The 22079-nt window shown below is 44.3% G+C and overlaps 1 protein-coding gene across 7 annotated transcripts in view; it reads left to right on the top strand.

Moving 5' to 3' along the window:
* The window catches only part of Zc3h7a (zinc finger CCCH type containing 7 A), a 39491-nt gene that overhangs the window by 10750 nt on the left and 6662 nt on the right, over window positions 1–22079 (top strand). For 4 of the 7 annotated variants that reach the window (XM_008767490.4, NM_001108262.2, XM_063269280.1 and 1 more), the window contains 18 exons: window positions 1233–1333; window positions 2839–2878; window positions 4551–4748; window positions 6194–6352; window positions 6563–6643; window positions 6725–6763; window positions 8732–8765; window positions 8996–9276; window positions 12857–13064; window positions 14119–14183; window positions 14709–14895; window positions 15294–15455; window positions 16947–17143; window positions 17774–17874; window positions 18755–18936; window positions 19920–19996; window positions 20553–20686; window positions 21054–21159. In XM_008767490.4, coding sequence (XP_008765712.1) covers window positions 1266–1333; window positions 2839–2878; window positions 4551–4748; window positions 6194–6352; window positions 6563–6643; window positions 6725–6763; window positions 8732–8765; window positions 8996–9276; window positions 12857–13064; window positions 14119–14183; window positions 14709–14895; window positions 15294–15455; window positions 16947–17143; window positions 17774–17874; window positions 18755–18936; window positions 19920–19996; window positions 20553–20686; window positions 21054–21159 — 2319 coding nt within the window. In that variant the 5' untranslated portion in view covers window positions 1233–1265. Of the gene's footprint in view, window positions 1–1232; window positions 1334–2838; window positions 2879–4550; window positions 4749–6193; window positions 6353–6562; window positions 6644–6724; window positions 6764–8731; window positions 8766–8995; window positions 9277–12856; window positions 13065–14118; window positions 14184–14708; window positions 14896–15293; window positions 15456–16946; window positions 17144–17773; window positions 17875–18754; window positions 18937–19919; window positions 19997–20552; window positions 20687–21053; window positions 21160–22079 lie in introns of those variants that run through there. The other 3 variants (XR_594546.4, XM_063269282.1, XM_039086257.2) reach the window with 3 other exon arrangements.

Consider the following 22079-nt stretch of genomic DNA (forward strand, 5'->3'; position numbering starts at 1 on the left):
TTTGGGTTTCTTGAGACAAGGTGTAGCCCTGGTCGTCTTGGTATTCACTCTGTGATTAAAGTTGTTCGCCACCATGCCTGGCTTAGTTAGGGAAATAATTTAAAAAACAAGTGGTAGATGTCTTTTCTGAGTGCTACCTTTACAGTATCAAATACAAATACTTAGCACTTGACAGTGTTGGAAAGACCAAAAAGATGTCGGCCTCCAGGCATCCCACCCTGGGTACCTTACCATGACATCACAGTGGCAAGCAGTAGGGAACCAGAACGCCCAGCTGCCCGCTTGAAGCCTTTGCTAAGACACCCTGTTCATTGTTGGCTTCAGTTCTCAGCGGAGGGCGATGGGATGCTCCTTCCCTGTCAGCCCCCCAAGGATGTTGGCAATATCTGGAGCTGTTTGATTGCCACAGATGGTGGATAGAGAGACTGCTAGCCTCCAGCAGTGTGGAAGATACCCCACAAGGGAAGGGAGCACCAAGGCTCAAAGTAGACGCCGAGCTGGGAGCCTAGCTCGGGGATCAGGGAATGCATACTTTAAAAGTTTATGTGTGTGGGTGTTTTGCCTGTGTGCAGGTCTGTGGACCACATGTGTGTAGTACCTGAGTGGGGCTACCAAAAGGCATCAGATCACCTGGAACTGAAGTCTCAGATGGTTGTGAACTGCCAATGTGGGTGCTGGGATTTAAGCCCAAGTCCAGGAAGAGCAACCAGTTCTTATCCATTGAGCCATCTTGCCGACCCAAAGAAATCCATTCTTTATCTGGGGGTCCTTCTCAGGGGTTCGCTTTCACTTTCTGGGAAGTACTCCGTGACAGCTGCTCAGGGCTGGGTAGCCTTAGTGTGAAGTGGCTGTCAGAGCACAGGAGATTTGGCTCTCCTTTCTCGGATGTCCAGTCCCTCCAAGTAGCCAGATGCAAAGGTTTCTTTTCTGGAGATCTTCTAAAAGCTCAACAAGGTGGAGATTGGTCTGTGCCAGTTCACGCGTGTGAGTTGACAGGGAAGAAACAAACCCCCGTGTGAGGAAGGACTATGTGACTTTGACTGGAGGCCATTTAGGAGGGGCACACAGAACTGGCAGAGTAATAAGACCACAGGGACCCCAAAGAAAGGCTTCAGTGTCCAGGACTTTTAGAGGTGGGTGTGTCCTGGCCTAAGTGAAGGGCCTAGAGTTATGGGTGTTTTATTGGGGATCCAGAATTGCTGGCAGTAATTTTGTGCCTTGTTTCTTTTCAGATTGCTCATTAGCAAGTGGATGTACAGGGTAACATGTCCAGTGTGTCGGAGGAGAGAAGAAAAAGGCAGCACAGCATCAAGGACGGTCTACAGTTCATCCAGTAAGAGCTCGGCACTTCATGGCTGCTGTGCTTGTCTGAGGGCTGCCCTGTATTATGGAGTCTGCACATGGAGAAAGTCAGGGAACTCTTTTGGGTTTTTCTAGGATTGTGCTGTTCTGTTTTATGATAAAATCTCACACTGTAGCCAAAGAAAGCCACAAACTCCTACCAATCCTCCTGTCTCAGCCTCTAGGCATGAGCCACCATACCTAGCAAGGCTGAGAAATTTCATAGTATTCAGATTGGGTTAGAAGTGACACATTTCTGGCTGGAGAGAGATAACTCAGTGATTAAGAGCACTGACTGCTCTTCCAGAGGTCCTGAGTTCAATTCCCAGCAACCACGTGGTGGGTCACAACCATCTGTAATGAGATCCGATGCCCTCTTCTGGTGTGTCTGAAGACAGCTGAAATAAATAAATACATCTTTAAAAAAAGAAGAAGAAATGACACATTTCCATGCTCACACTTTTTTTTCTTATCCTTGGATATTTTTATATTATTTTTTATTGTTGGTTTTTAGGGCTAAAGCTCCAGTGTTACGGTGTTTTCTCATTACTTAAAGAATTGTGTTCCCATAAAGACACATTCTGGTGAATTAAACATCTGAGGTGAACATCCGTAGCACAGAGGACTTTTGCCGTCAGACTTTATTGTTCAGAACAGCACCAGTGACAGACAGCTTTCCCCGGGGCTCATGTCCAGGCAGAAGGGCCTCTCTGTTCCTTCTGAGGGGGAGACATTGGCCTGCAACAGTCAGATGAAGAAGTGTTAATAGTTCTGTACTATTTTTAAAAGGAATAAATGCAAAAGAAGTGTTAAACCTAGGGAGACAATAATTGATAGTGTTCCCTGCCCAAAATCTTAGCACTTGCGGTCTAGTGCTGGGTCTATGAGGAATTCAAGGCTAGTCTGGGCTGTTTGAGACCCTGGTTTTAGAAAAAAAGAGCAGCATTCAGGAAGGCTGAGGCAGGTAGATCTCTGAGTTCAAGGCCAGCCTGGACTACTGAGTAAGTTCCAGGACATCCAGGACTATACAGAGAAATCCTGTCTGTGAAGGAAAAAAAAAATGTGTCTTGAACCAACACCAAGCTAAAAACACAGTCTTTTTAAAGGTTTATTCTTATGTGTTTAAGTGTTTCTCTTCCATTCGTGTCTATGAACTCTATGTATGCCTGGTGCCCTCTTAAGCCAAGAGAGTGTTGACTCTTTGAGGTGCCATGTGGCTGTTGGGAACTGAATCAGGGTCCTCTGCAGGAGCACTAAGTACTCTTAACTACGGGGCCGTGTTTCCAGCCTTGACAAGCACAGTTTAAGATAACTTTGGGCTGAATGGTGCAGATAGGGCCTGCCTTGGTAGATTGGGAGGTCTTGTATCCCAGCACTTAGGAGTGGAGGCAAGCTGATCTCAGGAAGTTCCGGACCAATCCAGTTACAGTGTAGAACAAAAAAACAAGACTTTTAGTAGAGCTGGGTAATTACAAGAGATTTGTTTCTTCCTCTCAGGTCTCCACTGTCATATCCAGGGACCCAGGAGCAGTATGCGGTAAGGATCTGGGGAGGGCTGCGGATGAGCACGGGGCTCAAGAACTGTGCTGTGCAGCAGGATTGGGCAGTGTAGCTCTACTTGTCACAGCTGACCGCTGTCCTCTTTCACAGAGAGCTGTGCCCGAGCCCTGTGGCTGCAGCCAGTCGTTTATGGGTTCTCTGTGGTGCCTGTGGAACCCTCACGCCCCACAGCACTTTAAATGTTCTCTTTGGCATTTACAGCAAAGCTCGATGACCTCTTCTTTACAGTGCACCCTTTGGGGCATCTTTAGATGATTGTCCTGCATCTTCTTTCCTGCGTTAGCGTAGTTTGAATTAGTATGCATTTGTAGTTTTATCAGAAATCAGTGGGATAGAATCTGAACAGAATGTGAGGTGTCATTCTTTTAGTTTTTGGTCAGTCCAGAAAGCAGTGAAGGAGGATCATCTAGATAGGGAGGAGGAGGAGCTGGGCTTGAGCTGGACTCACTCCTTTGGGACCTGGGACCACAGAATTGTGGCTTTGAGTCTCTGAGGGTGTGTGTCTAAGTGTCCACCTTCTTCTTTCCCCTGTGTTCAGTTCCTCCTCTTCCTCTTATCTCTCCACAGAGGAGAGTCATAAAATATTTGAGCTGAAATACCCAGAGAAATCCTTTTGTTTTTCCACATTTGGAACTGGGGTCCACTGAGGTTAAGTGTTAGGTCACAAGCCACATCAGGCATCAGGGCCTGATTTGATTGTCAGTAATCTAATCATATTAAATGTGTTATTAAGATCAAAAAAAATTATCTGATCTTGTGGTAGAGAAGGTCTTTTAAAGTATCAAGCCATTATCTGCATTTATCAAAGAATGGGTATAATCACTCAATAATCAAATTACTTAGCTTCATTTCCCTTCCCTACATCAGGAAATGAGCTAAGCAAATCTTATGAAAGGAGAGATACAGGGCCAGAGAGACGGTTCAGCCTGCAAGGGTTCCAGGCATTAAGCCTGAGGACCTGAGTCTTCCATGGACCCACAGAGTAGGAGAGGTCTGCCCCCAGCTCTGACTGGTTGTCTGACCTCCACTCATGCAGTGACCTGCACAAACCACGCCTCCCAGCCTGCAAGCAATGAGATGCTTATAAAGAAGAAATGTGAACGGTCTGTGAAGGTGTGGGAAGTTCAACTGTGCTGGTAAAGAGACGTGCACAGCCTAAAGGGTACTGTGCACGTGTGCACACCCCATGTTAAAGACATGCACATACTAAAGGGTACTGTGCACGTGTGCACACCCCATGTACATGTTTCCTAGTGTGCTGCACTACTGCACATTGAAAGCATTTACTACTGTTGCTCTATCAGAAACATCGGTCAAAGGCTTATAAAGCGGAGTGTGGTAACTCTTGCCTGTAATCTCAACTCTTGGGAAGCAGAGGCAGGAGGATGGCTGCAAATTTGAAGCCATAAATATCCACCAAGTGTTTGTTATCTGCACAGAATCAGAGACACACATACGACGTGCTTCTGGCCCTAGTTTTCCCGATAGGCGAGTGTATTTTCTCTTGCTGAAGTGGGCAAGATGAGCTTCCCAGTGAGGCGGAGTGGTGGGCGGAGTGGCAGGCTTTCCTGCTGCAGTTCTGCCCTGCTGTCCCGCGGTGCTCGCTGGGGTTTTAAGCATAGCGATGATATTTATTTCCTCTTCTTTAGGTGTATTTGCATGCTCTTGTGAGAAATCTTTTTAATGAAGGAAATGATGTTTACCGGGAATGTGATTGGAGCGGCTCTCTACTTCAGTATTCAGAAGCTCTGAATATAGCAAGTTATGCAAAGTCTGAAGAAATTTTAATTCCTAAAGAAATCATTGAAAAACTTCAGATAAATCGTATTGCCTGCTATTCTAATATGGTAAGTTGGGAGTTTTAAAGTAATTCTAGAGGGTTGTCTTCAGTGATGCAGTACCTTAATAAAATGTCATTTTCCTAATTTTTGCCCTGCATGAGCCTTGGGAGCCTTGGGCCTTGTGCTTTCAAGACCCTAGCATAAGAATAGGAGATCCACCCCTGAGCTGCCCCCCTGGCCCGCAAGCTGTGTTCATGTGTACCGTGGATGGCTAATGCTGCTTTCCGTAGTGGATCTCTGATCATTAAGCTATTTAGGAGTTACATTGCGTTTCCTTTTAAAATTGACACGTCAGCACTGGAGATTTGTGGCACACCACGTGGTGCGTCAGTGATGTGAACGTACACTGTCGGTGTTCAAGCCAGGGTAAGAGTTGGTTGGTTGTAGTAAGAACATAGGCAAATCCTTATTTTCCCTTTTTCTTCTATTTTTAAATTTTCTTTTTAATTTTCTTTTTACAAAGAATAGTTGTTATAGCTCTATGCTCCTGGAGGGCTTCTGAGTGCCAGCCAAGAGCAGTCTCTTGCAGTATTTCTGCTACTGTTTTGTTTTTTAACAGGAAGTTTTATTTCTCGTGGGACTGGGGATGGAGTTTAGGGCCTGCACATGCCAGGCAAGCCCTCCACCATTGAGCTGTGCCCTAGCCCTTTCCTCAGCCCTCCTGAAATCTATACATAGCACACTGTCGTCTAGAGTTACACTTGGCACTTACATTTATTAACATGGGGCAGGCAGGGAGAACAAGAGCATGGGACTCAGAGGACAACTTTTAATTCTTTAGTTGCACTGTGGGTCATGAGGTTACACAACAGATGCTTTTACCTGAGGAGCCATCTCACCAACCCCCATTCAGCTTTAAGAATATATTTCTTAGCTTTATTTCTTTTGCTATAATTATGTCTTGCGAGCATGCATGTGTGCACCATTCGTGTGCAGCGTGTGTGAGTGTTTCGCCCGTGTGTGTTGAGGCCAGAAGAGATGTCTTGTCTGATTCCTTGGGGTTGGAGTTGCAGGCAAATGTGAGCCTCCTGGCAGGTGCCAAGAATCGAACCTGGGGACTCTCAGAGCGACCAGTGCTCTTAACTGCTTATCCACCTCTCGAGCCTCCACATTTGTCATTTTTAATGGATTTAAGAGCACTGATGACAGGGAGGAGGGAAATAGGGCACACATGTCTCAGAAGCTGTCTTCCTTGGAGATCTACCATCTGACCAAATACTCATGCCTGTCTGATATAGGGTAGGGAGTATATAGCTAGTCATGGTAGTTTTCCCACTTTTATCTATGTGGAATAGTCGAACGGTCACTCAAATGAAGAATATCATGGTGAACTTTGAGTTTAAGTTGAAGGTTATAAAATGGAGTCATGCATTTGTTTCCATGTTTGAAACAGGTATGGAGTGTGATACTAATCTTGTGATTCTGGCTTCTCTTTTAACCTTTGCCTCCAGGGTCTCCATGATAAAGTTTTAGAAGACTGTAACGCTGTCCTCAGTGTTAATGCCAGTAACTGCAAGGCTCTGTATCGGAAGGCTAAGGCTCTAAGTGACTTAAGGCGCTACAGAGAGGCCTATGATGTCGTGGCAAAGTGCTCCTTAGCGGTGCCTCAGGTATGGAACTGGTGCCTCAGTTCATTTGTTTGCATCTTGAGTATTTTACGGCTTTCACGTGGGGAAATAGAATGTTAAATAACCAAGTTTCCATGCAACCCTCAACTGCTTCAGTTGAATGTAATAGCAAAGGAGGCGTCTAGATGGGAAATGTCACAGCCTGCTCCCTTGCTTCATCTCAGATACATTTATGAATGTTGCTTTTTCTAGGATGAACATGTAATAAAGCTAACTCAAGAATTAGCTCAGAAATTGGGATTTAAAATAAGGAAAGCATATGTTAGAGCTGAGGTAAGCAAAACTTCTGTCAGAATTCTTTTTGTTTTATAATCTTGAGTTCTGTTTTGAAATTGTGTTTTCATTTTATTTCAGCTCTCACTGAAAGCAGTTCCTGGGGACGGGGCTCCCAAGGTAGGGTTATTCTACAGGGGTCATGCTTCTGAGAAAAGCAGGAGTGGAGGTCTGAGCAGCTGAGCTCTTCGTATTTTCAGTGTGGTTCTCTTTGATGCCTCAAACATGAAATTGACCATGGCTTCCTATTACTTTAGACAACAAAAAAGCAATTCAAGTCCCATACTTTAGTTTCAGCCAGCATTTCCTGCGTGCCACTAGAGCATGTGACAGGATGTGAATGCTCAGATGTTCAGTTTTCTTTGAAAACTGTGGCTCTGGGCCAGATACTAGGTTTAAGAACATTGTTATCTGCCTTTTGTTCAGTCTGGACCTGGTTCGGCACACATGGAAATGTATTGCCCTGTTTTGAGTCTCTTGCATTTGTTACTGTAAGGATCTTTTACTCAAGGTGCTTTAGGAAAAGCCAGTGAAGCCCACGACAGACCCGCTGCTGCACTGCTGCTGTGATGCACTTCCCCTTGAGCTGAGCAGTACTGCACTGATGTCCCTCCAGGGTCTCAGCATTGCTTTTGTTTACCTGTCTTCTAATTCCTTTACGTTTTCTCACGATTTATTTTATAAATCTCAAAGCCAATAAAGATGTGCCAGATAGAAAAAAAAAATAAAAAAAGAAAAGAAAAAGAAAGGAAAGAGACTGGAGAGATGGCTCCGTGGTTAGAGCACTGACTGCGCTTGCAGAGGACCCGGTTCAATTCCCAGCACCAATGTGGCAGTTCATAACCTCAGTAACTCCAGTTCCAGGGGATTTGATGCTGTCACGTGTCCTTCCAGGACACCAAGCACACATGTGGTGTATAGACATACATAGTTAAAACATAGATAAAATGAAATGAACAAATCTAATTTTTAAAGCTTAAAAAAAAGTTAAACAAAGCAACTTTCTTAGGAAATGGCTGTAGATGCTGTTAATCTCAGGTCTCAGAAGCAGAGAGGCAGGAGGAACTGAGTTCAAGGCCAACGTGGTCTACATAGAGAGTTCCAAGACATTCAAGACTATGTAGATAAATACTGTCTTGGCTTTTCCCCCAGGGGGAGGTGTTGGTTTGAAACAGGGTTTCTCTGTGTAATATTGGCTGTCCTAGAATTCACTCAGTAGACCAGGCTGGCCTCAAACTCACAGAGATCCATCTGCCTCTCCTCCCAAGTGCTGGAATTAAAGGCATTTGCCACCACTTCTGACAATTAGTCTTTTTTTAAACTTTAAAGTCCTTTGGTGGTTGGGATGGCATTAGCCATTGTGAAGGACTGGTGGATGGTGATGAGGTCAGTCCCTATTCCCTTCTAAATAGCCTCTGAGGAATGCCTGTCAGTGTGGCCATGCACTCTGTAGTCTAGAAGTGTGAGATGAGCCAGGAGGAACTCTGTGAGTTCAAGGCCAACCTGAGATCTAGAGATGGCTCAGCAGTGGTTAAGAGCTCTTCCAGATGTATTGAGTTCAATTCCCAGCAACCACATGGTGGCTCACAACCATCTGTAATTGGATCTGATGTCCTCTTCTGATGTGTCTGAGGATAAGAACAGTGTACTCATATACATTAAATAAATCTTAAAAAAAAAAAAAAGTAAAAATCCAGGTCTGTGTAACCTCAGATATGGAAACAGGAAGACCAGAAGTTCAAGGTCTTCTCAGCTCCATCCTGAGTCTGAGGCCACCGGGGCTACACAAGACCCTGTTTTAAAGGAAGAAGAGGCAGGGCATGATGGTAACACTGAACTCAGTTACCCAGAACTCAGGAGGCAGAGGCAGGCAGATCTCTTGAGTTCTAGCCCAACAGAGCAAGTTCCAGCCAGGGCTACAAGAGAAACCCTGTCTAAAAACAAACAAAATAGAGCAGGAGACTGTTCCTTTGATTTCTTGAATCTTCTCAAATGTCGTTGCAAATCTGCACCACTCTTTTAGAATTCTTATAGATTGTTTTAGAGTTCAGAATCTTGAAAACATGATTCATCTTTTTTACTTTCCAGGCTGTGAACCATTCTGTGGAAGATATTGAACCAGGTATGCTTCTCCTGCTAACGTGCTGCCCACCTGCCAGGGTTAGGATGTGCGCTTGTACTGTATTGTATCATTACATTACATTACATTACATTACATTACATTATATATAGTGTTGTCCAGTGACAGTGTCCATATTGTCACCTAGCCTTCATGTCCTCTATTATTGGCCCAACAACACTCCTGCTTTGTAAAGTGTCTTAAGAATGATTAAATTTCTATGTATGTTACAGATTTGTTAACCCCAAGGCAAGAAGCACTTTCGGTTGTCTCCCTTCCCACATCCAGTTTTTCTCATGTTATTGGGAGTGAGCTGGCCTCGGTTCCTATTATGCCTGTAACTTCTGTTTTACAACTGCAAGTGGATGAGAGCCCTCTGCCGTCCACAGTGTTTGCAAATGGAGGGAAGATCCCCTTCACCATATCAGAAGCTTTTCTGGATGATGACATTGTCCTTGGGGATGAAATAGATGCTCTTCTTGATTCTGCCCCAGAAACTAACGATGCTGTTATGGTGAGTTTCATTGTTCAGTTTCTCTTATAAGAAACATGAGCGTGTATGAGTGCGTGTGTGCGTGCGTGTGTGTGTGTGTGTGTGTGTGTGTGTGTGTGTGTGTGTGTCTCACATGCACAGGTGCCCATGAAGGCTAGAAGACAGTATTAGATCCTGGAGTTACAGGCAGAGGATGTATGTGGGGATGTTTACCCCATATGGGTGCTGGCAACAGAACTCTGGTCTTTTGAAAGAGAAGTATCTTAACTGATGAGCCATCTCACGTGTTCTGTTTAGTCTCCTCTCCTCTCCTCTCCTGTCTTCTCTTCCCCTTCTCCTCCCCTTCCCCGCCCCTCCCTTCCTCTTCTCTCTCTTAATTTTTTTAAATCAATCAATCAGTCTGTCTGTCTGTCTGTCTGTCTGTCTGTCTGTCTGTCTATCTATCTATCTATCTATCTATCTATCTATCTATCTATCTATCTATCTATTTTCTAACAAAGGTTCCAGGGATTGAACTCCTGTCTTCAAGCTTACAAGACCAGAACTTTACCCACAAAGCTATCTCTCCAGCCCTACTCTTGAGTCTCAAGGACATAGTTACCTCCCATTTAAATTATAATGTGATGTGCTAGATAACTTGTATTGCATCTGGGATTAATGTTGGATTTCTTATGTTGGCATTTACTTGCTTCGTTGGAGGGTGACTGGGTAACTTGGTCATTGCTGACTAACAAAGAAGCACACAGTCTGGAAAGTGGTGCATGCTTTGGAACGGGGAATTCAGCATATCACTCAGACAGAGACTGGCATTGAGGGCTCAGGAGATGGGTCAGTGACTAAAGTGTGGGGTGGTAAATATTAAAACAAAATGGCCACCATCCCATGCTCGTGTTGGCTCCAGCGGGCCATATGGCATCTGCAGGGCATTTTTTTTTCTTTTCTTTTTTTTCGGAGCTGGGGACCGAACCCAGGGCCTTGCGCTTGCTAGGCAACTGCAGGGCATTTTTATCTCAGCAAAATGCCTCCATCTGACTCATTAAGTTCCCAATTTCCAGTCCACGTTACCGACAGCTACTCTCTGGGCCCTGTAATGATCTTGCCATTCATCTAGTTCCCATGGCGGGTCACTGCCACGCCAGTTCCACACAGAGGCTCTCTCTCTGCGCACTCTGCTCACATTCCCACTGTGATATAACCCACTGTGGTTATAGTTACAACTTCCAGTAACCATTAGAATCAAAACTCCAGAAACTTGTAATTTATCAATCAGATTTATATTAGTAAATTCTCACTCCACAAAACATCCATACAATAAACTCAGAGCCAATTGATAATGATCTAAACTGCCCACCTAGATAAGACAAATCATCCTGTAAAAATCCATCCCTTGTAAAATACTACCTGTGGCCCTTTAAGGCCACACAAATCTGGATCATCCTTCTCCTCCTCCATCTCGGTTCTTTTTCTTCCCTCCTTCTCTCTCTCTCCTCTCTCCAAAACTCTGTGCCTGCCTTTCTTTCACTGCCCCATCGCAAGCCTTGCCTTATCTTGTACCTGCCCTCACCTGCACGTAGACCACAGCCCACAAAAGCGTTTGCCATAAAAGCATGGCACCTGAGTTTGAGCCCAGCACCAGTGTAAGAAAGCTAGGTATGGTAGTATAAGCTTGTAACTCAGAGCTGGAGAGGTGGACACAAGCAGATTCCTGGTGCTCACTGGCCAGCTAGTGTAGCCTAATTGGTGAACCCAGGTCCTAAAGACGATCACGAATGATACCTAAGGCTGATCTTTTTCTTGAACTCATGCATATACTCAGGGATGGATACACGCGCGCGCGCACACACACACACACACACACACACTGGAGAAATGGCTCAGCAGTTAAGAGCACTGGCTTTTCTTCCAGAGGACCCAAGTTTGAGTCCTAGCACCCACATGACAGTGTACAACTGTTTGTAACTTTAGTTCCAAGGGATCTGATGCCCTCTTCTGGCCTCTGAAGACACTGCACATGTGTAGTGCACAGACATACATTCAAGTAGAACATCTATACATATAACAGAAATATATATTATATATTATACATGTTCTATATGTAAACATATAATTTAAACATGCATCTATGTGTGCATACATACATACATACACACATACACACATATACACAAGCACAAATTACTTCCCTTAAAAACATTAAATATTGGGGCTGGCAAGATGACTCATCGGTTAAGATCACTAGTTATTCTTCCAGGACACCCAGGTTTGATTCCTAACACCCTAACACACAATGGCTCACAACTGTCTGTAACTCTCAGGGAGTTCTGGTAGTCAAAACAGACATTGAAATAAATAAATCTCCTTTTAAAAATGAAATCTTGTTTGTTTGTCTTTTTTAAGATTTATTTATTTTATTTATATGAATACACTGTCACTCTCTTTAGACACACCAGAAGAGGGCATCTGATCCCACTATAGATGGTTGTGAGCCACCATGTGGTTGCTGGGATTTGAACTCAGGGCCTTTGGAAGAGCAGTCAGTGCTCTTAACCACTGAGCCATCTCTCCAGCCCCTTGTTTTATTTTTTTATTTTTTTTCTTACTTTTTTCAGAGCTGGGGACCAAACCCAGGGCCTTGCGCTTGCTACGCAAGCGCTCTACCACTGAGCTAAATCCCCAACCCCAATACTTTTTAAGCCTTAAGTGAACTCAGTGGGTAACTGCAAGTAGTAGAAGGACCTCAGTTGGGAGCATGTGCTCCCTGCTTGTATGCCCAGAGCTAGACCATGCAGAGACTAGTGCTTCCCAGACTGGCCAGCCAGTCTAGCTGAGTCACAAGCTCTTGTGAGGTTCAGTGAAGACACCCTGTGTCAGAATAAGGTAAAGGATCTGAGGATGTCCTGACATAAGCCACTACCCTCACACGTGCCCACAGGGAGAGGCACGCCAGCACACATATGCACACAGCACACACAGTCTTTATGGTTTATCCTTTACTTGTTCATGCATGTGTTTGTGTGTAGGTGAGTAAGGAAGTGAGAGAACAGATTGCAGCAGTTGGTCCTTCTCTTTCTCCTTGTTGGGGCAAGGGTCAATCTGAGAGCCATCTCATTGTCATCTAGTCCCCTTTCTAAATACATTTTAAAAGTTTAAAAATAAATAAAAGTGTGAATTGAGGGCTAAGAATGTAGCTCATGATGTGTAGCATACATGAAGCCTTGGGCTACATCCTCAGTACCGCATGGTAGCATGGGAAGTAGGAGCAGCAGGGAAGGAAAAGAAGCTCAAGGTCATCTAAGGTAACACGCTAAGTTTGAGCCGATCTACACGAGACCCTGTCTTTTAAAAAGTCTCCAGCAAGATTCAATCTTAGTTGTGAACTGGATCTTAAAGGACCCAGTACATCATGGCCGGGCGGTGGGCAGAGAGGAAGGAGTGTGCACTGAACCTTCATTTGGAGGCGAGCATTCTGTGCAGCTCATTCCCTCAGTTCAGGGCACGGAGGGGTTGTGGGGGAGGTCTGTTTTGATAAGCTGGTGGTAAAAGCAGGAAGCTAAGGCAATGAAAGAGGGTCTTGGGTCTTGTTCCCGTTTCTTCTCCTCAGTCCTCCACCCTGGTCCGAGGACCCCTCCCGACTGCCAGCGCAGCTCCAGGCTTCCCCTTCAGGGCACCATCCCTGCTTGGAACCTTGCCCATTGGTGCAAGGTACGCTCCTGAGCCCTCCTTTGCAGAGTGCTTTCCACCTCTGACTTCACCCTTGGAAGACTTCTACTCTTCTTTAAATGCATTTTCGGTGACTGAGTCCACTCGAGGTAAGACTTTCTCCTAAATTACCAATAACCAGCCAATTGTCTAAAGATGACAACATACCACACTTTTATAAAGCACCGTTAGTGGTGGGCTCTTGAATTGTTCTTAACTGTGGCTAAGCTATAAAGAGGGAGCCTTCAGGTTTGGACTTGGCTTGACCTAACTGCCATTTTGATAGTAAGAATCAACGGCATCTGGGTAGGCACAGGAACATCACTGACTTTAGGTCATATGATTGGCTAAGCTGCTGTTCTTTGTTTCAGGGCAAATGACCTAAAGTGTGTTCTGCGTTAGAGTGGATCCATCTTAAAGCATGTGAACTGGGAAATCATTGAAACTAGCTTCCCATCTGGGGTTAATATGAGAACATTTAGACCTGGTTGGGCTTTTATATGTCAAGCTCAGCAGCCCATCTCCTTATTTTATCACAGAGTACTGAGGTCTTAGTCTGACCGATACTAGGCAGAATACTTGGTTTTGGTTTTGGTTGTTGGTTTGCTTTGTTTTTCTGGAGTGCTACACACATATGTAAAGTACTCTACTGTTGGGCTACCCCTGGCATCACTACATACCATAAATAGTGAGGAAAGTCTTCATATTTTCTGGAGACATTGTTATATAGTTAAAGGTCAAAAGTCTAAATTACTGGTTGAGAGACTTAGAGTGAAGAGGTTGAAAACCATGGGCAGAGGATGGCAGAGGGAAAGTAATTGCGTGGTAGACTAAGATGAGCCAGCCCTGAGCTGCCTGCTGCTTAGTGTCATAGAGGCACTGGCGACATCACAGTTTTTGAATACGGGTATGACTTTCTTAGATGTGTCTTAGTCCTATTCAGTAGACCCCGTGTAGATAATTTTCCAATAATGGCTAAGGGTATTTTTGCTCTTGGCCTCTAAAAGAAAGACCCTAAGCCCTCTTTGTCAGCAGTGAGTGAGAGAGCTTACAGGATTGGGACGGGAAAGCTGGGGAAGCCATAGCGAGTCAGCTGCAGTGCCCTTGTGTGTGGATTCTGTGGGTAGAGTGAAAAAGTCTGTTGAAGTTTTTTTATTATTTTAGATCTGTCCACCTCAACTGCTAGAGAGGGAACAGCGCTTAACAGCAGTAACTCCTCCCTTTTACTTGTAAGTGCCACTTCCTCTTTTGTGAATGCATCACTAAGGTTGAGTTTAGGCCTGTACTTAAGTAACTAAATCACATGAATGGAAATGAGAGCCTCCTTTGATTTTTCTGTGTGTTGTGGGGAATAGTGTTATAAGGCTCATCCAAAACATCCAGTGTAAATGTCCTGAGTGTGTAGCTGGATCTGTCAGAGCGAGGAATCACCATGGAGATAGTGTAAGCCTTAGTGCACTAACAGAATGAGGAGACATGAACAGAGCATGGAAGACGGGAGTCCTGCAGAAGCAGAACGCTTGGGCATCAGTACCAGCCATTAGAGGATCGCTACAGGGGCCCAGAATTGAGAGGGAAATGCAGAAACGGACAGTTTGTAGTAGAGAAGCTCACTGGACTAGGTTGGTGCCATCCTTGGCCTCCTCTCCACAGGAATTCAGGTCTTCTTTAGTGATAGTACAATATTTGTTGCCTGTTTCTGTTTTGTTTTGTTTGTTTTTTTGTTTTGTTTTGTTTTCTTACTCTTTTTGCAGATGAATGGACCAGGTAGTTTGTTTGCCTCTGACAATTTTCTGGGAATTACAAGTCAGCCTAGCAATGACTGTGGAAACTTGTTTGGAAGTGTGATCGCTAAACCATTTTCTTCAGGGACTCCTAGGCATCCCCTTGAAGGAACCCACGAGCTGAGGCAAGCTTGCCAGATCTGCTTTGTAAAATCAGGTCAGCACACCAAACTAGCAGGCAGCAGTGTGAGCTGTGAGGTGCTCATGACCAGGTGGAAAGGGCCCTGGCTTTGGTGGCTTTGAAATGTTAGGGAGGAAGCAGTGGAAAGAACAGACAGCATCTGTTCCCAAAGCTATCCAGACTGATGCCTGTCTCTGCTTTTATGAGCAGTTAGATTTCCTACCCAGATCATTTGGGCAGCGCTGCTTTGGAATAGGGGACACTGTTTCCTGACAAGGCACCAGTTTACTCTGGTGGCCTGTTTGTTTCTGATGGGATTTCAGGCCAGTGGTGGTCAATGTTCACCTGCTCATGACTGCTTATAAACTGCGTGTTTCAGTTGAAAGCCACTTGTTTTGCTCAAAAATGAACAATCTTCTCTCTGTCTTTTTCAGGCCCTAAGTTAATGGATTTCACATACCATGCTAATTTAGATCATAAATGTAAGAAAGATATTTTAATTGGTAGGATAAAAAATGTTGAAGATAAATCATGGAAAAAAATACGTCCAAGACCAACAAAAACAAATTATGAAGGACCATATTATATATGCAAAGGTATTTATTGTAATTACAATTTTTTATAGTGAGTTGGTGTGTGTTACATGACTAAGCATCTTCTGGGGAGTCACTCTGCTAATCCCAGGCCTTGTCGTCTGTATCTGTTGGCTATGATTGTTCCAATATTTCCTGTTATTAAAAATGGTGAGGGTCTGGAGAGATAGCTCAGTGGTTAAGAACACTGGCTGCTCTTCGAAGGACCTGAGTTCAGTTCCCAGGCAGCTCACAACTGTCTGTAACTTCAGTTCCAGGGAATCTGACATACACATACACACAACATACCAGTACACATAATAAATAAATAAGCCTTAAAAACAAAAGTAATAGGGGTTGGGGATTTAGCTCAGTGGTAGAGCGCTTGCCTAGCAAGCGCAAGGCCCTGGGTTTGGTCCCCAGCTCTGGAAAAAACAAACAAACAAAAAAAAAAACAAAACAAAAGTAATAAAAAATGGTTAGACTGGGGCACAGCAGTGTGTTGAATCAGGTCAGTTCATATTTTCTGTTATTTCTGCTGCTTTTTTTTTTTAGACATTAGGACTTATATTGTAGGGTGGGGAGGCAGATGGCCCAGACTGGGTAGATTTGTAAACAAAGCCCACAGTCAACTGTGGACTGTCATTGTGCTGTCTGGTGTCTGAGGAGCACTGACAGCCTCTCACTGGCCTGTACATTTGTGCTGGGCTCACTGCCGCTCCCCTGACCCTCTTAAGAGGATGTTGTAGATTCTTCTCCATTGTTCCCCTCCAAGTGATGAGATTTACTTTCCTAAATAAGTCTGTGCTCCCTGGCATTTATAGTTTGTGGTGACAGGGCCTAGATCGGGTTTTAAATATGGAACTCGGTTTCATCTCCATAGAATTACAGCACTGGCCTGAAGCTCTGAATGTGCCGTGAGAAGACTGGCATTCAGTTTAAGCTTCATCTTGATGAGCTTTGAAAGCCACTGAGGAATAACAAAAATAGAAAGGAAGCTGCTAATTCTGGGTGTACCTTACTTTTTGTTTTTATTTTCACTTATTTTATGTACATGAGTGTTTACACGGATATATGTCTATGTACCTAAGTTCAGGGCCTGCACAGTCCAGAGCAGTTCCAAAGAGTGAGCTGCAGTGTGGATACTGGGAATGCACCCCAGGGTCCTCTGCAAGAGCAGCCAGTGCTCTTTAACTGTCGAGCCGTTTATGATAGTATTGATTGTTCACAATGACATTTTCACACATATGTGACACACGCTTTGGCAATTTAACCCCATGTCTGTCTCCTGTCCCACTTTGCCTATAAACCAGTTTCAACCTTGATGCAGCCCTGCATCCTCTCCCTATTGCAGTCAAACTCAGCTCAGCTGGAAGATAGACTCCCACCCTCTGCTTCCCGGGAGCAATGTTCCTGCAGAATCACCTACGTTATCTAGGATGTTTCCTGGACACTGGCTGTGTTTGCCATTCACTGCCCGGGAAAAACAGCTGTCTGTCTCTCCTGCCTTTCCAGATGTTGCTGCCGACGATGAATGTCGATATTCAGGCCACTGCACGTTTGCTTATTGCCAAGAAGAGATAGATGTGTGGACCCTGGAAAGGACAGGGGCCTTCAGTCGAGAGGCTTTCTTTGGCGGCAATGGAAAGATCAGCCTGACTGTGGTCAAAATCCTCCAGGAGCACCTTGGAGAGTTTACATTCCTTTGTGAGGTGATTTCTCCACGACTCATTTTCTGCTGTTAAATTTGGTGAGAGTGGTGGAGGGTGTAAATTATTGGAGAGCCTAGTGTACATGGAGGCCCAGCACTGCATTAAAGAAGGTGTGGCTAGGTGCTGGTAGTCTTTAATCCCAGCACGTGGGAGGCAGAAACAGACAGATCTTCCTGAATTGCAGGCCACTTTGGTCTATATAGTGAGCTCCAGGCCAGCTAAGGCTACTTGTCTCAACAAAAACCAACTAAAACAAAGTATTCCAGTATGGTGGACACACCTTTAACCCAGCACTCTTGGGACATAAGGCAGGTGGGTCTCCATGAGGGTTAAGCCAGTAGCCACTCCTACTCTTTGAAAGAATGAGAGGAAGCTGGGCTTGGTAGTAAAGGAGTCTGAGGCAGGGCCATCACTTTGAAGTTCAAAGCCAGTGTGGTGGGCTATAGAGGTCATATCTCAAAGCAACCAGAGCAGAGCGTATAGTACTAGGGTTTTGTGCTGGGTATCGATTGGTACAAATTAGTCATTATAAATGTATAAAGATACTGAAGATACTAAGGCAGTATTCCAGGCACAAACCTTAGACTTGTGTTTATTTGTGTGATAATCCTTCTTTTTCCTCTCTTTCAGAAATGTTTTGATCATAAACCTAGAATGATAAGTAAAAGAAATAAAGATAACTCTACTGCCTGTTCTCACCCGGTCACAAAGCATGAATTCGAGGACAATAAGTATGTTGGTGATTTCTCCTGTTTTATAGTGACAAACATACATGTTCTTAGATCCAATAAAGGCAGTCATAGACTAGATCTAGAGGCACACATGGTTACCACAGCAGAGGAATTTAATGTTGGTGTTACCCTGAACTTCAGGTCAGCCAGGACTCCATAGTAAGACCACGGTGCCTTGAGAAAAAGGGGAAAATGTCAGTAGAAGGCATTCCTTTAGCCCTTCTGTTGTTTTGAGAAGTAATAACTATTTTTAACATGTCTCTTAACTGGGAGTTATGACACATGCCTATAATGTCAGCACTTAGGAGACAGGGGCAGGAGGACCACAAACTTGAGTCTAGCTTAACCTACATAGCAAGCCAGGACAGCAGGTGTCATATGAGAAACCAGCAAGAAGAAAAACAGTGAGCGTGCATGCCTTTAGTCCTGTGTATGCGTGTGTACACGCACACGTGCTCACACTAAACATATAGAAGAAATTAAAAAGTATTTTTTGTTCATTTTTCTGAGAATTAAGTTCTGAATTACTAGACTGATTACTTAGTATATAAAAGTTCTCATGGTGTGCATTTATGGGTTTGTTGTTGTTTAAACTATAATTATGCCACTAAAAGTTGCATGTGTAATTTTTTTCTGGGACTAATGTTAATAAAATGGCTTTTCAAACTAGAAGTTGACATGGTGCATATGTGTATATGTGTACATATGTGTATGAATGTATATATGTATAGTGTTTAAAGTTGGCTGAGCAGTATTAAAATGTTACTTTGTTTTTTCTTTTTTTTCAAAACAGACAAACCATTTATTTAGGAAACAAAAATGTCTTCCAGAATTTACATTTGTTACACTCTAAAATCAAAATACTTTGTTTTTTTCATAGGTGCCTTGTTCACATTTTGAGAGAGGCCACAGTAAAATATTCCAAAATACGGTCTTTTCATAAACAGTGTCAGCTTGACTTATGTCGACACGAAGTCCGTTATGGCTGCGTCAGGGAAGATGAGTGCTTCTATGCCCACAGTCTTATTGAATTGAAAGTTTGGATAATGCAAAATGAAAGAGGTGGGTGTGTGTCGGCTTGATACTGTCCCTGCTCCAGATAGAAGCCAGGTGTGGGGTGGGGACAGAGCAGTAGTAAGGAGAGCCACACTTCGCAGTCAGCTCATTTCATAACAGCTTGGGGCTAGTGAGATGGCTCGATGGGGAAGACACTCGTGCCAAGCATGCTGGCTTGAGCTGGCTCCTTGGGATCCACATGAAGGGAGAAAATGGACATGCAGCCTGTCCTCTGAGTGCCACAACAGATAAATGATATGTAATAAAAAATGTGAGTGTGCAGTTCCATCCCTCTGGTGGATTGGACTTAGGGCCGTGTGCACTCTAGGAGAACTCTCAGTCAGCTTTATCTCCTGTCCTCTTTGCTGTTGATGTCAGATAGGTCACCATTACATTGTCCGGCTGCCCTTGAACTCACACTGTAGCCCCAACAGACCTGATCTGGACTCTGCCCCCGCTTCCTTAGTAGCTGGGACTGTGGGTCTGCTCTGCTCGGCTACTGTGATGTTTGTGTTTTTAGAGATGCGTTTTCATTGACACAAGTGTGCACGTGTAGCACGGATTTCATGACTAGGGAGACGATTCCTCAGAGACATAAAGAACTATGCTTGTAAACACTCCATTTTAAAAAATGTGATGTAGTATATGTTCATCCTTGATGGATCAGGCTGCCTGAGGCTTGAAGAGTTAAGAATTCTGTTAGCCTGACTGAGACTATGGGAGTGGGTTACTGTGATGTGTTTTTTTTTTTTTTTTTTTTTTTTTTTTTTTTTCTAAAATGTTTATTTTATGTTTATGAGTACACTGTAGCTGTCTTCAGACACACCAGAAGAGGGCATCGGATCCCATTACAGATGGTTGTGAGCCACCATGTGGTTGCTGGGATTTGAACTCAGGACCTCTGGAAGAGCAGTTGGTGCTCTTAACCACTGAGCCATCTCTCCAGCCCACTGTGATGTGTTCTTTAAGAGAGACTTGTACATTTCCAGGTATCTCCCATGATGATATTGCTCAACAATCCAGACAGTACTGGAGAAGTTTGGAAGCAAGCCTGCCTGGACTGCAGGTATTCCCTATTCCTTCAGGAGCTGCCTAGCTAGGGCTCGATTTGTGGTAGATTGGGGTTCATGCTTACAGTCTTTTACTTAGAACTTGTTCAGTCGAGTAACTGTTCTGTGGAAACAGATTTGCAGCTGGTTGATGCCATGAACCAGCATATGGGAGCCTGTGATATCCACCAGTGGTGTAGACACACTTTTCCTCCTCCGCTCATTTGGACAAACACTGGGTCTTGGCCTCTGGCAATTCTTGGATAAGGCTAATAGGTTATGGTTTGGAGCTTTCTGTCCTACATAGTTAACCTGCCTATCCATTGTTCTCCTTGACCCACTCGAAGCCACTGAGCTCCAAAGCTAGCTTCTCTCAGTTGAGGTTTGGCATCTCTAAGTCTCTATCTTTTTATCAGATTCTTTGGCGTATTTGACACAGTTTAGTTTAACTGTCACCATATATGTATTTGTCTAGTCATAGAGCCAGATAACTGCTGGTACAGAATGCACGGTGATTTTGTATGCTGTTTTTAGAAAAGTGCTTTCTGCTGTAATTGATCTTTCATGTTCAAGGTACTTGGTAATCAGATCATGCCTGGATTACTTAACATGGAGATAAAGTTTGTCTGTGCTCAGTGTCTGAGAAATGGCCAAGTTACCGAACCCGACAGGAACAGGAAATACTGCAGTGCCAAAGCACAGCACTCGTAAGTATGTGTGGGCGCCTGCAGCCCCTGCGTGCGCTCCACAGGGCCCGGCCCTGCGAGTGAGAGGAGAGTGGGACATTGGAAAGTCAGTGATTAGCTGTGCTAACAGATGACAAGGACGAGGCTCTGGAGGATCTGGTAGCTGATATTTCATGAGTAGCCTTTCGTTTGGTCTTAGCACTTCGTTTGCTTAGTTTGTCCTGAGTGCTGAAGTGTCCAGGTCCAGAAGAAGTGAGACAGTAAACACACAAGGCATCTCTTAGGAGGGTTGAGAAGACTCTGGTCCTCTGGGTGCACATGCTGTGCTCGCCTTTTATGTTATGCTTTTTGCCCGAGTGTTGTTTTTTCTGAACTCCATCTTTTTTAGGTGGACCAAAGAACGTCGTGCAATGAGAGCGATGTCTTTTGAACGTAAGAAGTGGATGAACATCCGTCCTCTCCCCACAAAGAAACAAATGCCTTTACAGTTTGATGTACATACGTAATTTTTAAGCCACTTTTTAAAATTAGGCATTTCCAATTACTAGAAGTAGTGCTAATTCCGACTGAAGCTCAAAGCCCGCTAAGTACTGTTCCTCGGTTGTGATGAAATTGAAGCTGTTTGGTTTCCTTCCCTGCCCCTTGGTGTATGTGTGTGACTAGCAGTTTCCATGTTGACTGGCACTTTATAGGTTATATAGACAGAGTAAACAGATAACCAGAGTTGAGGGAAAGTTATAGCATAATTTAATTAATTTTTCAATGAATCTATTTTGGGGATGGAGTGGGATTTCCTTTTATTTTGTCTGAGTTGGAGGTGAAGCCCAGGGCCACCTTTCTTGTCAGCAATGCTAAATGCAGTCTCTCTCATTTTTCCTGTTATACCTTGGTTGTTTTACAACAAGGCATGCAAGCTAAAAGACACTCAAAGATGCCAGACATTAGTGGCACACTGCTTTAATCCTAGTACTAAAAGGCAGGAGGATCTCTGTGAATTGGAGGTCAGCCTGGTCTACAGAGGTCATTCCAGGACAGCCAGGGAAACACAGAGAAACCCTGTTTCAAGCCCCACCCTCAACACACACACACACACACACACACACACACACACACACACACACAGACACTCAAAGATGTAAGACTTGCTGTGGTGGCCCAGAAGGAATGTCAGTGCCGCAGTGCGCATTCCTGTTCTCCATGCCTCTTGGGAAGAGAACAGTACACCGTCTTAGCAGAAGGATAGCATTCGCTCATGCAGAGGCACCGCTTGTATTGGGAGGGCCAGGGCAATACCAATAACCAGCCAGGTCACTAGTTGTCTATGGACCTGTCTTTTCACAAGTCAGTGTGTGGAGAGAGTCCAGAGGCATCACACTGTGTGATTGACAGATAGGGACAGGTGGGGTGTTGACGA

The sequence above is a fragment of the Rattus norvegicus genome, chromosome 10, assembly GCF_036323735.1.
Source record: "Rattus norvegicus strain BN/NHsdMcwi chromosome 10, GRCr8, whole genome shotgun sequence".
NCBI lineage: Eukaryota > Metazoa > Chordata > Mammalia > Rodentia > Muridae > Rattus > Rattus norvegicus.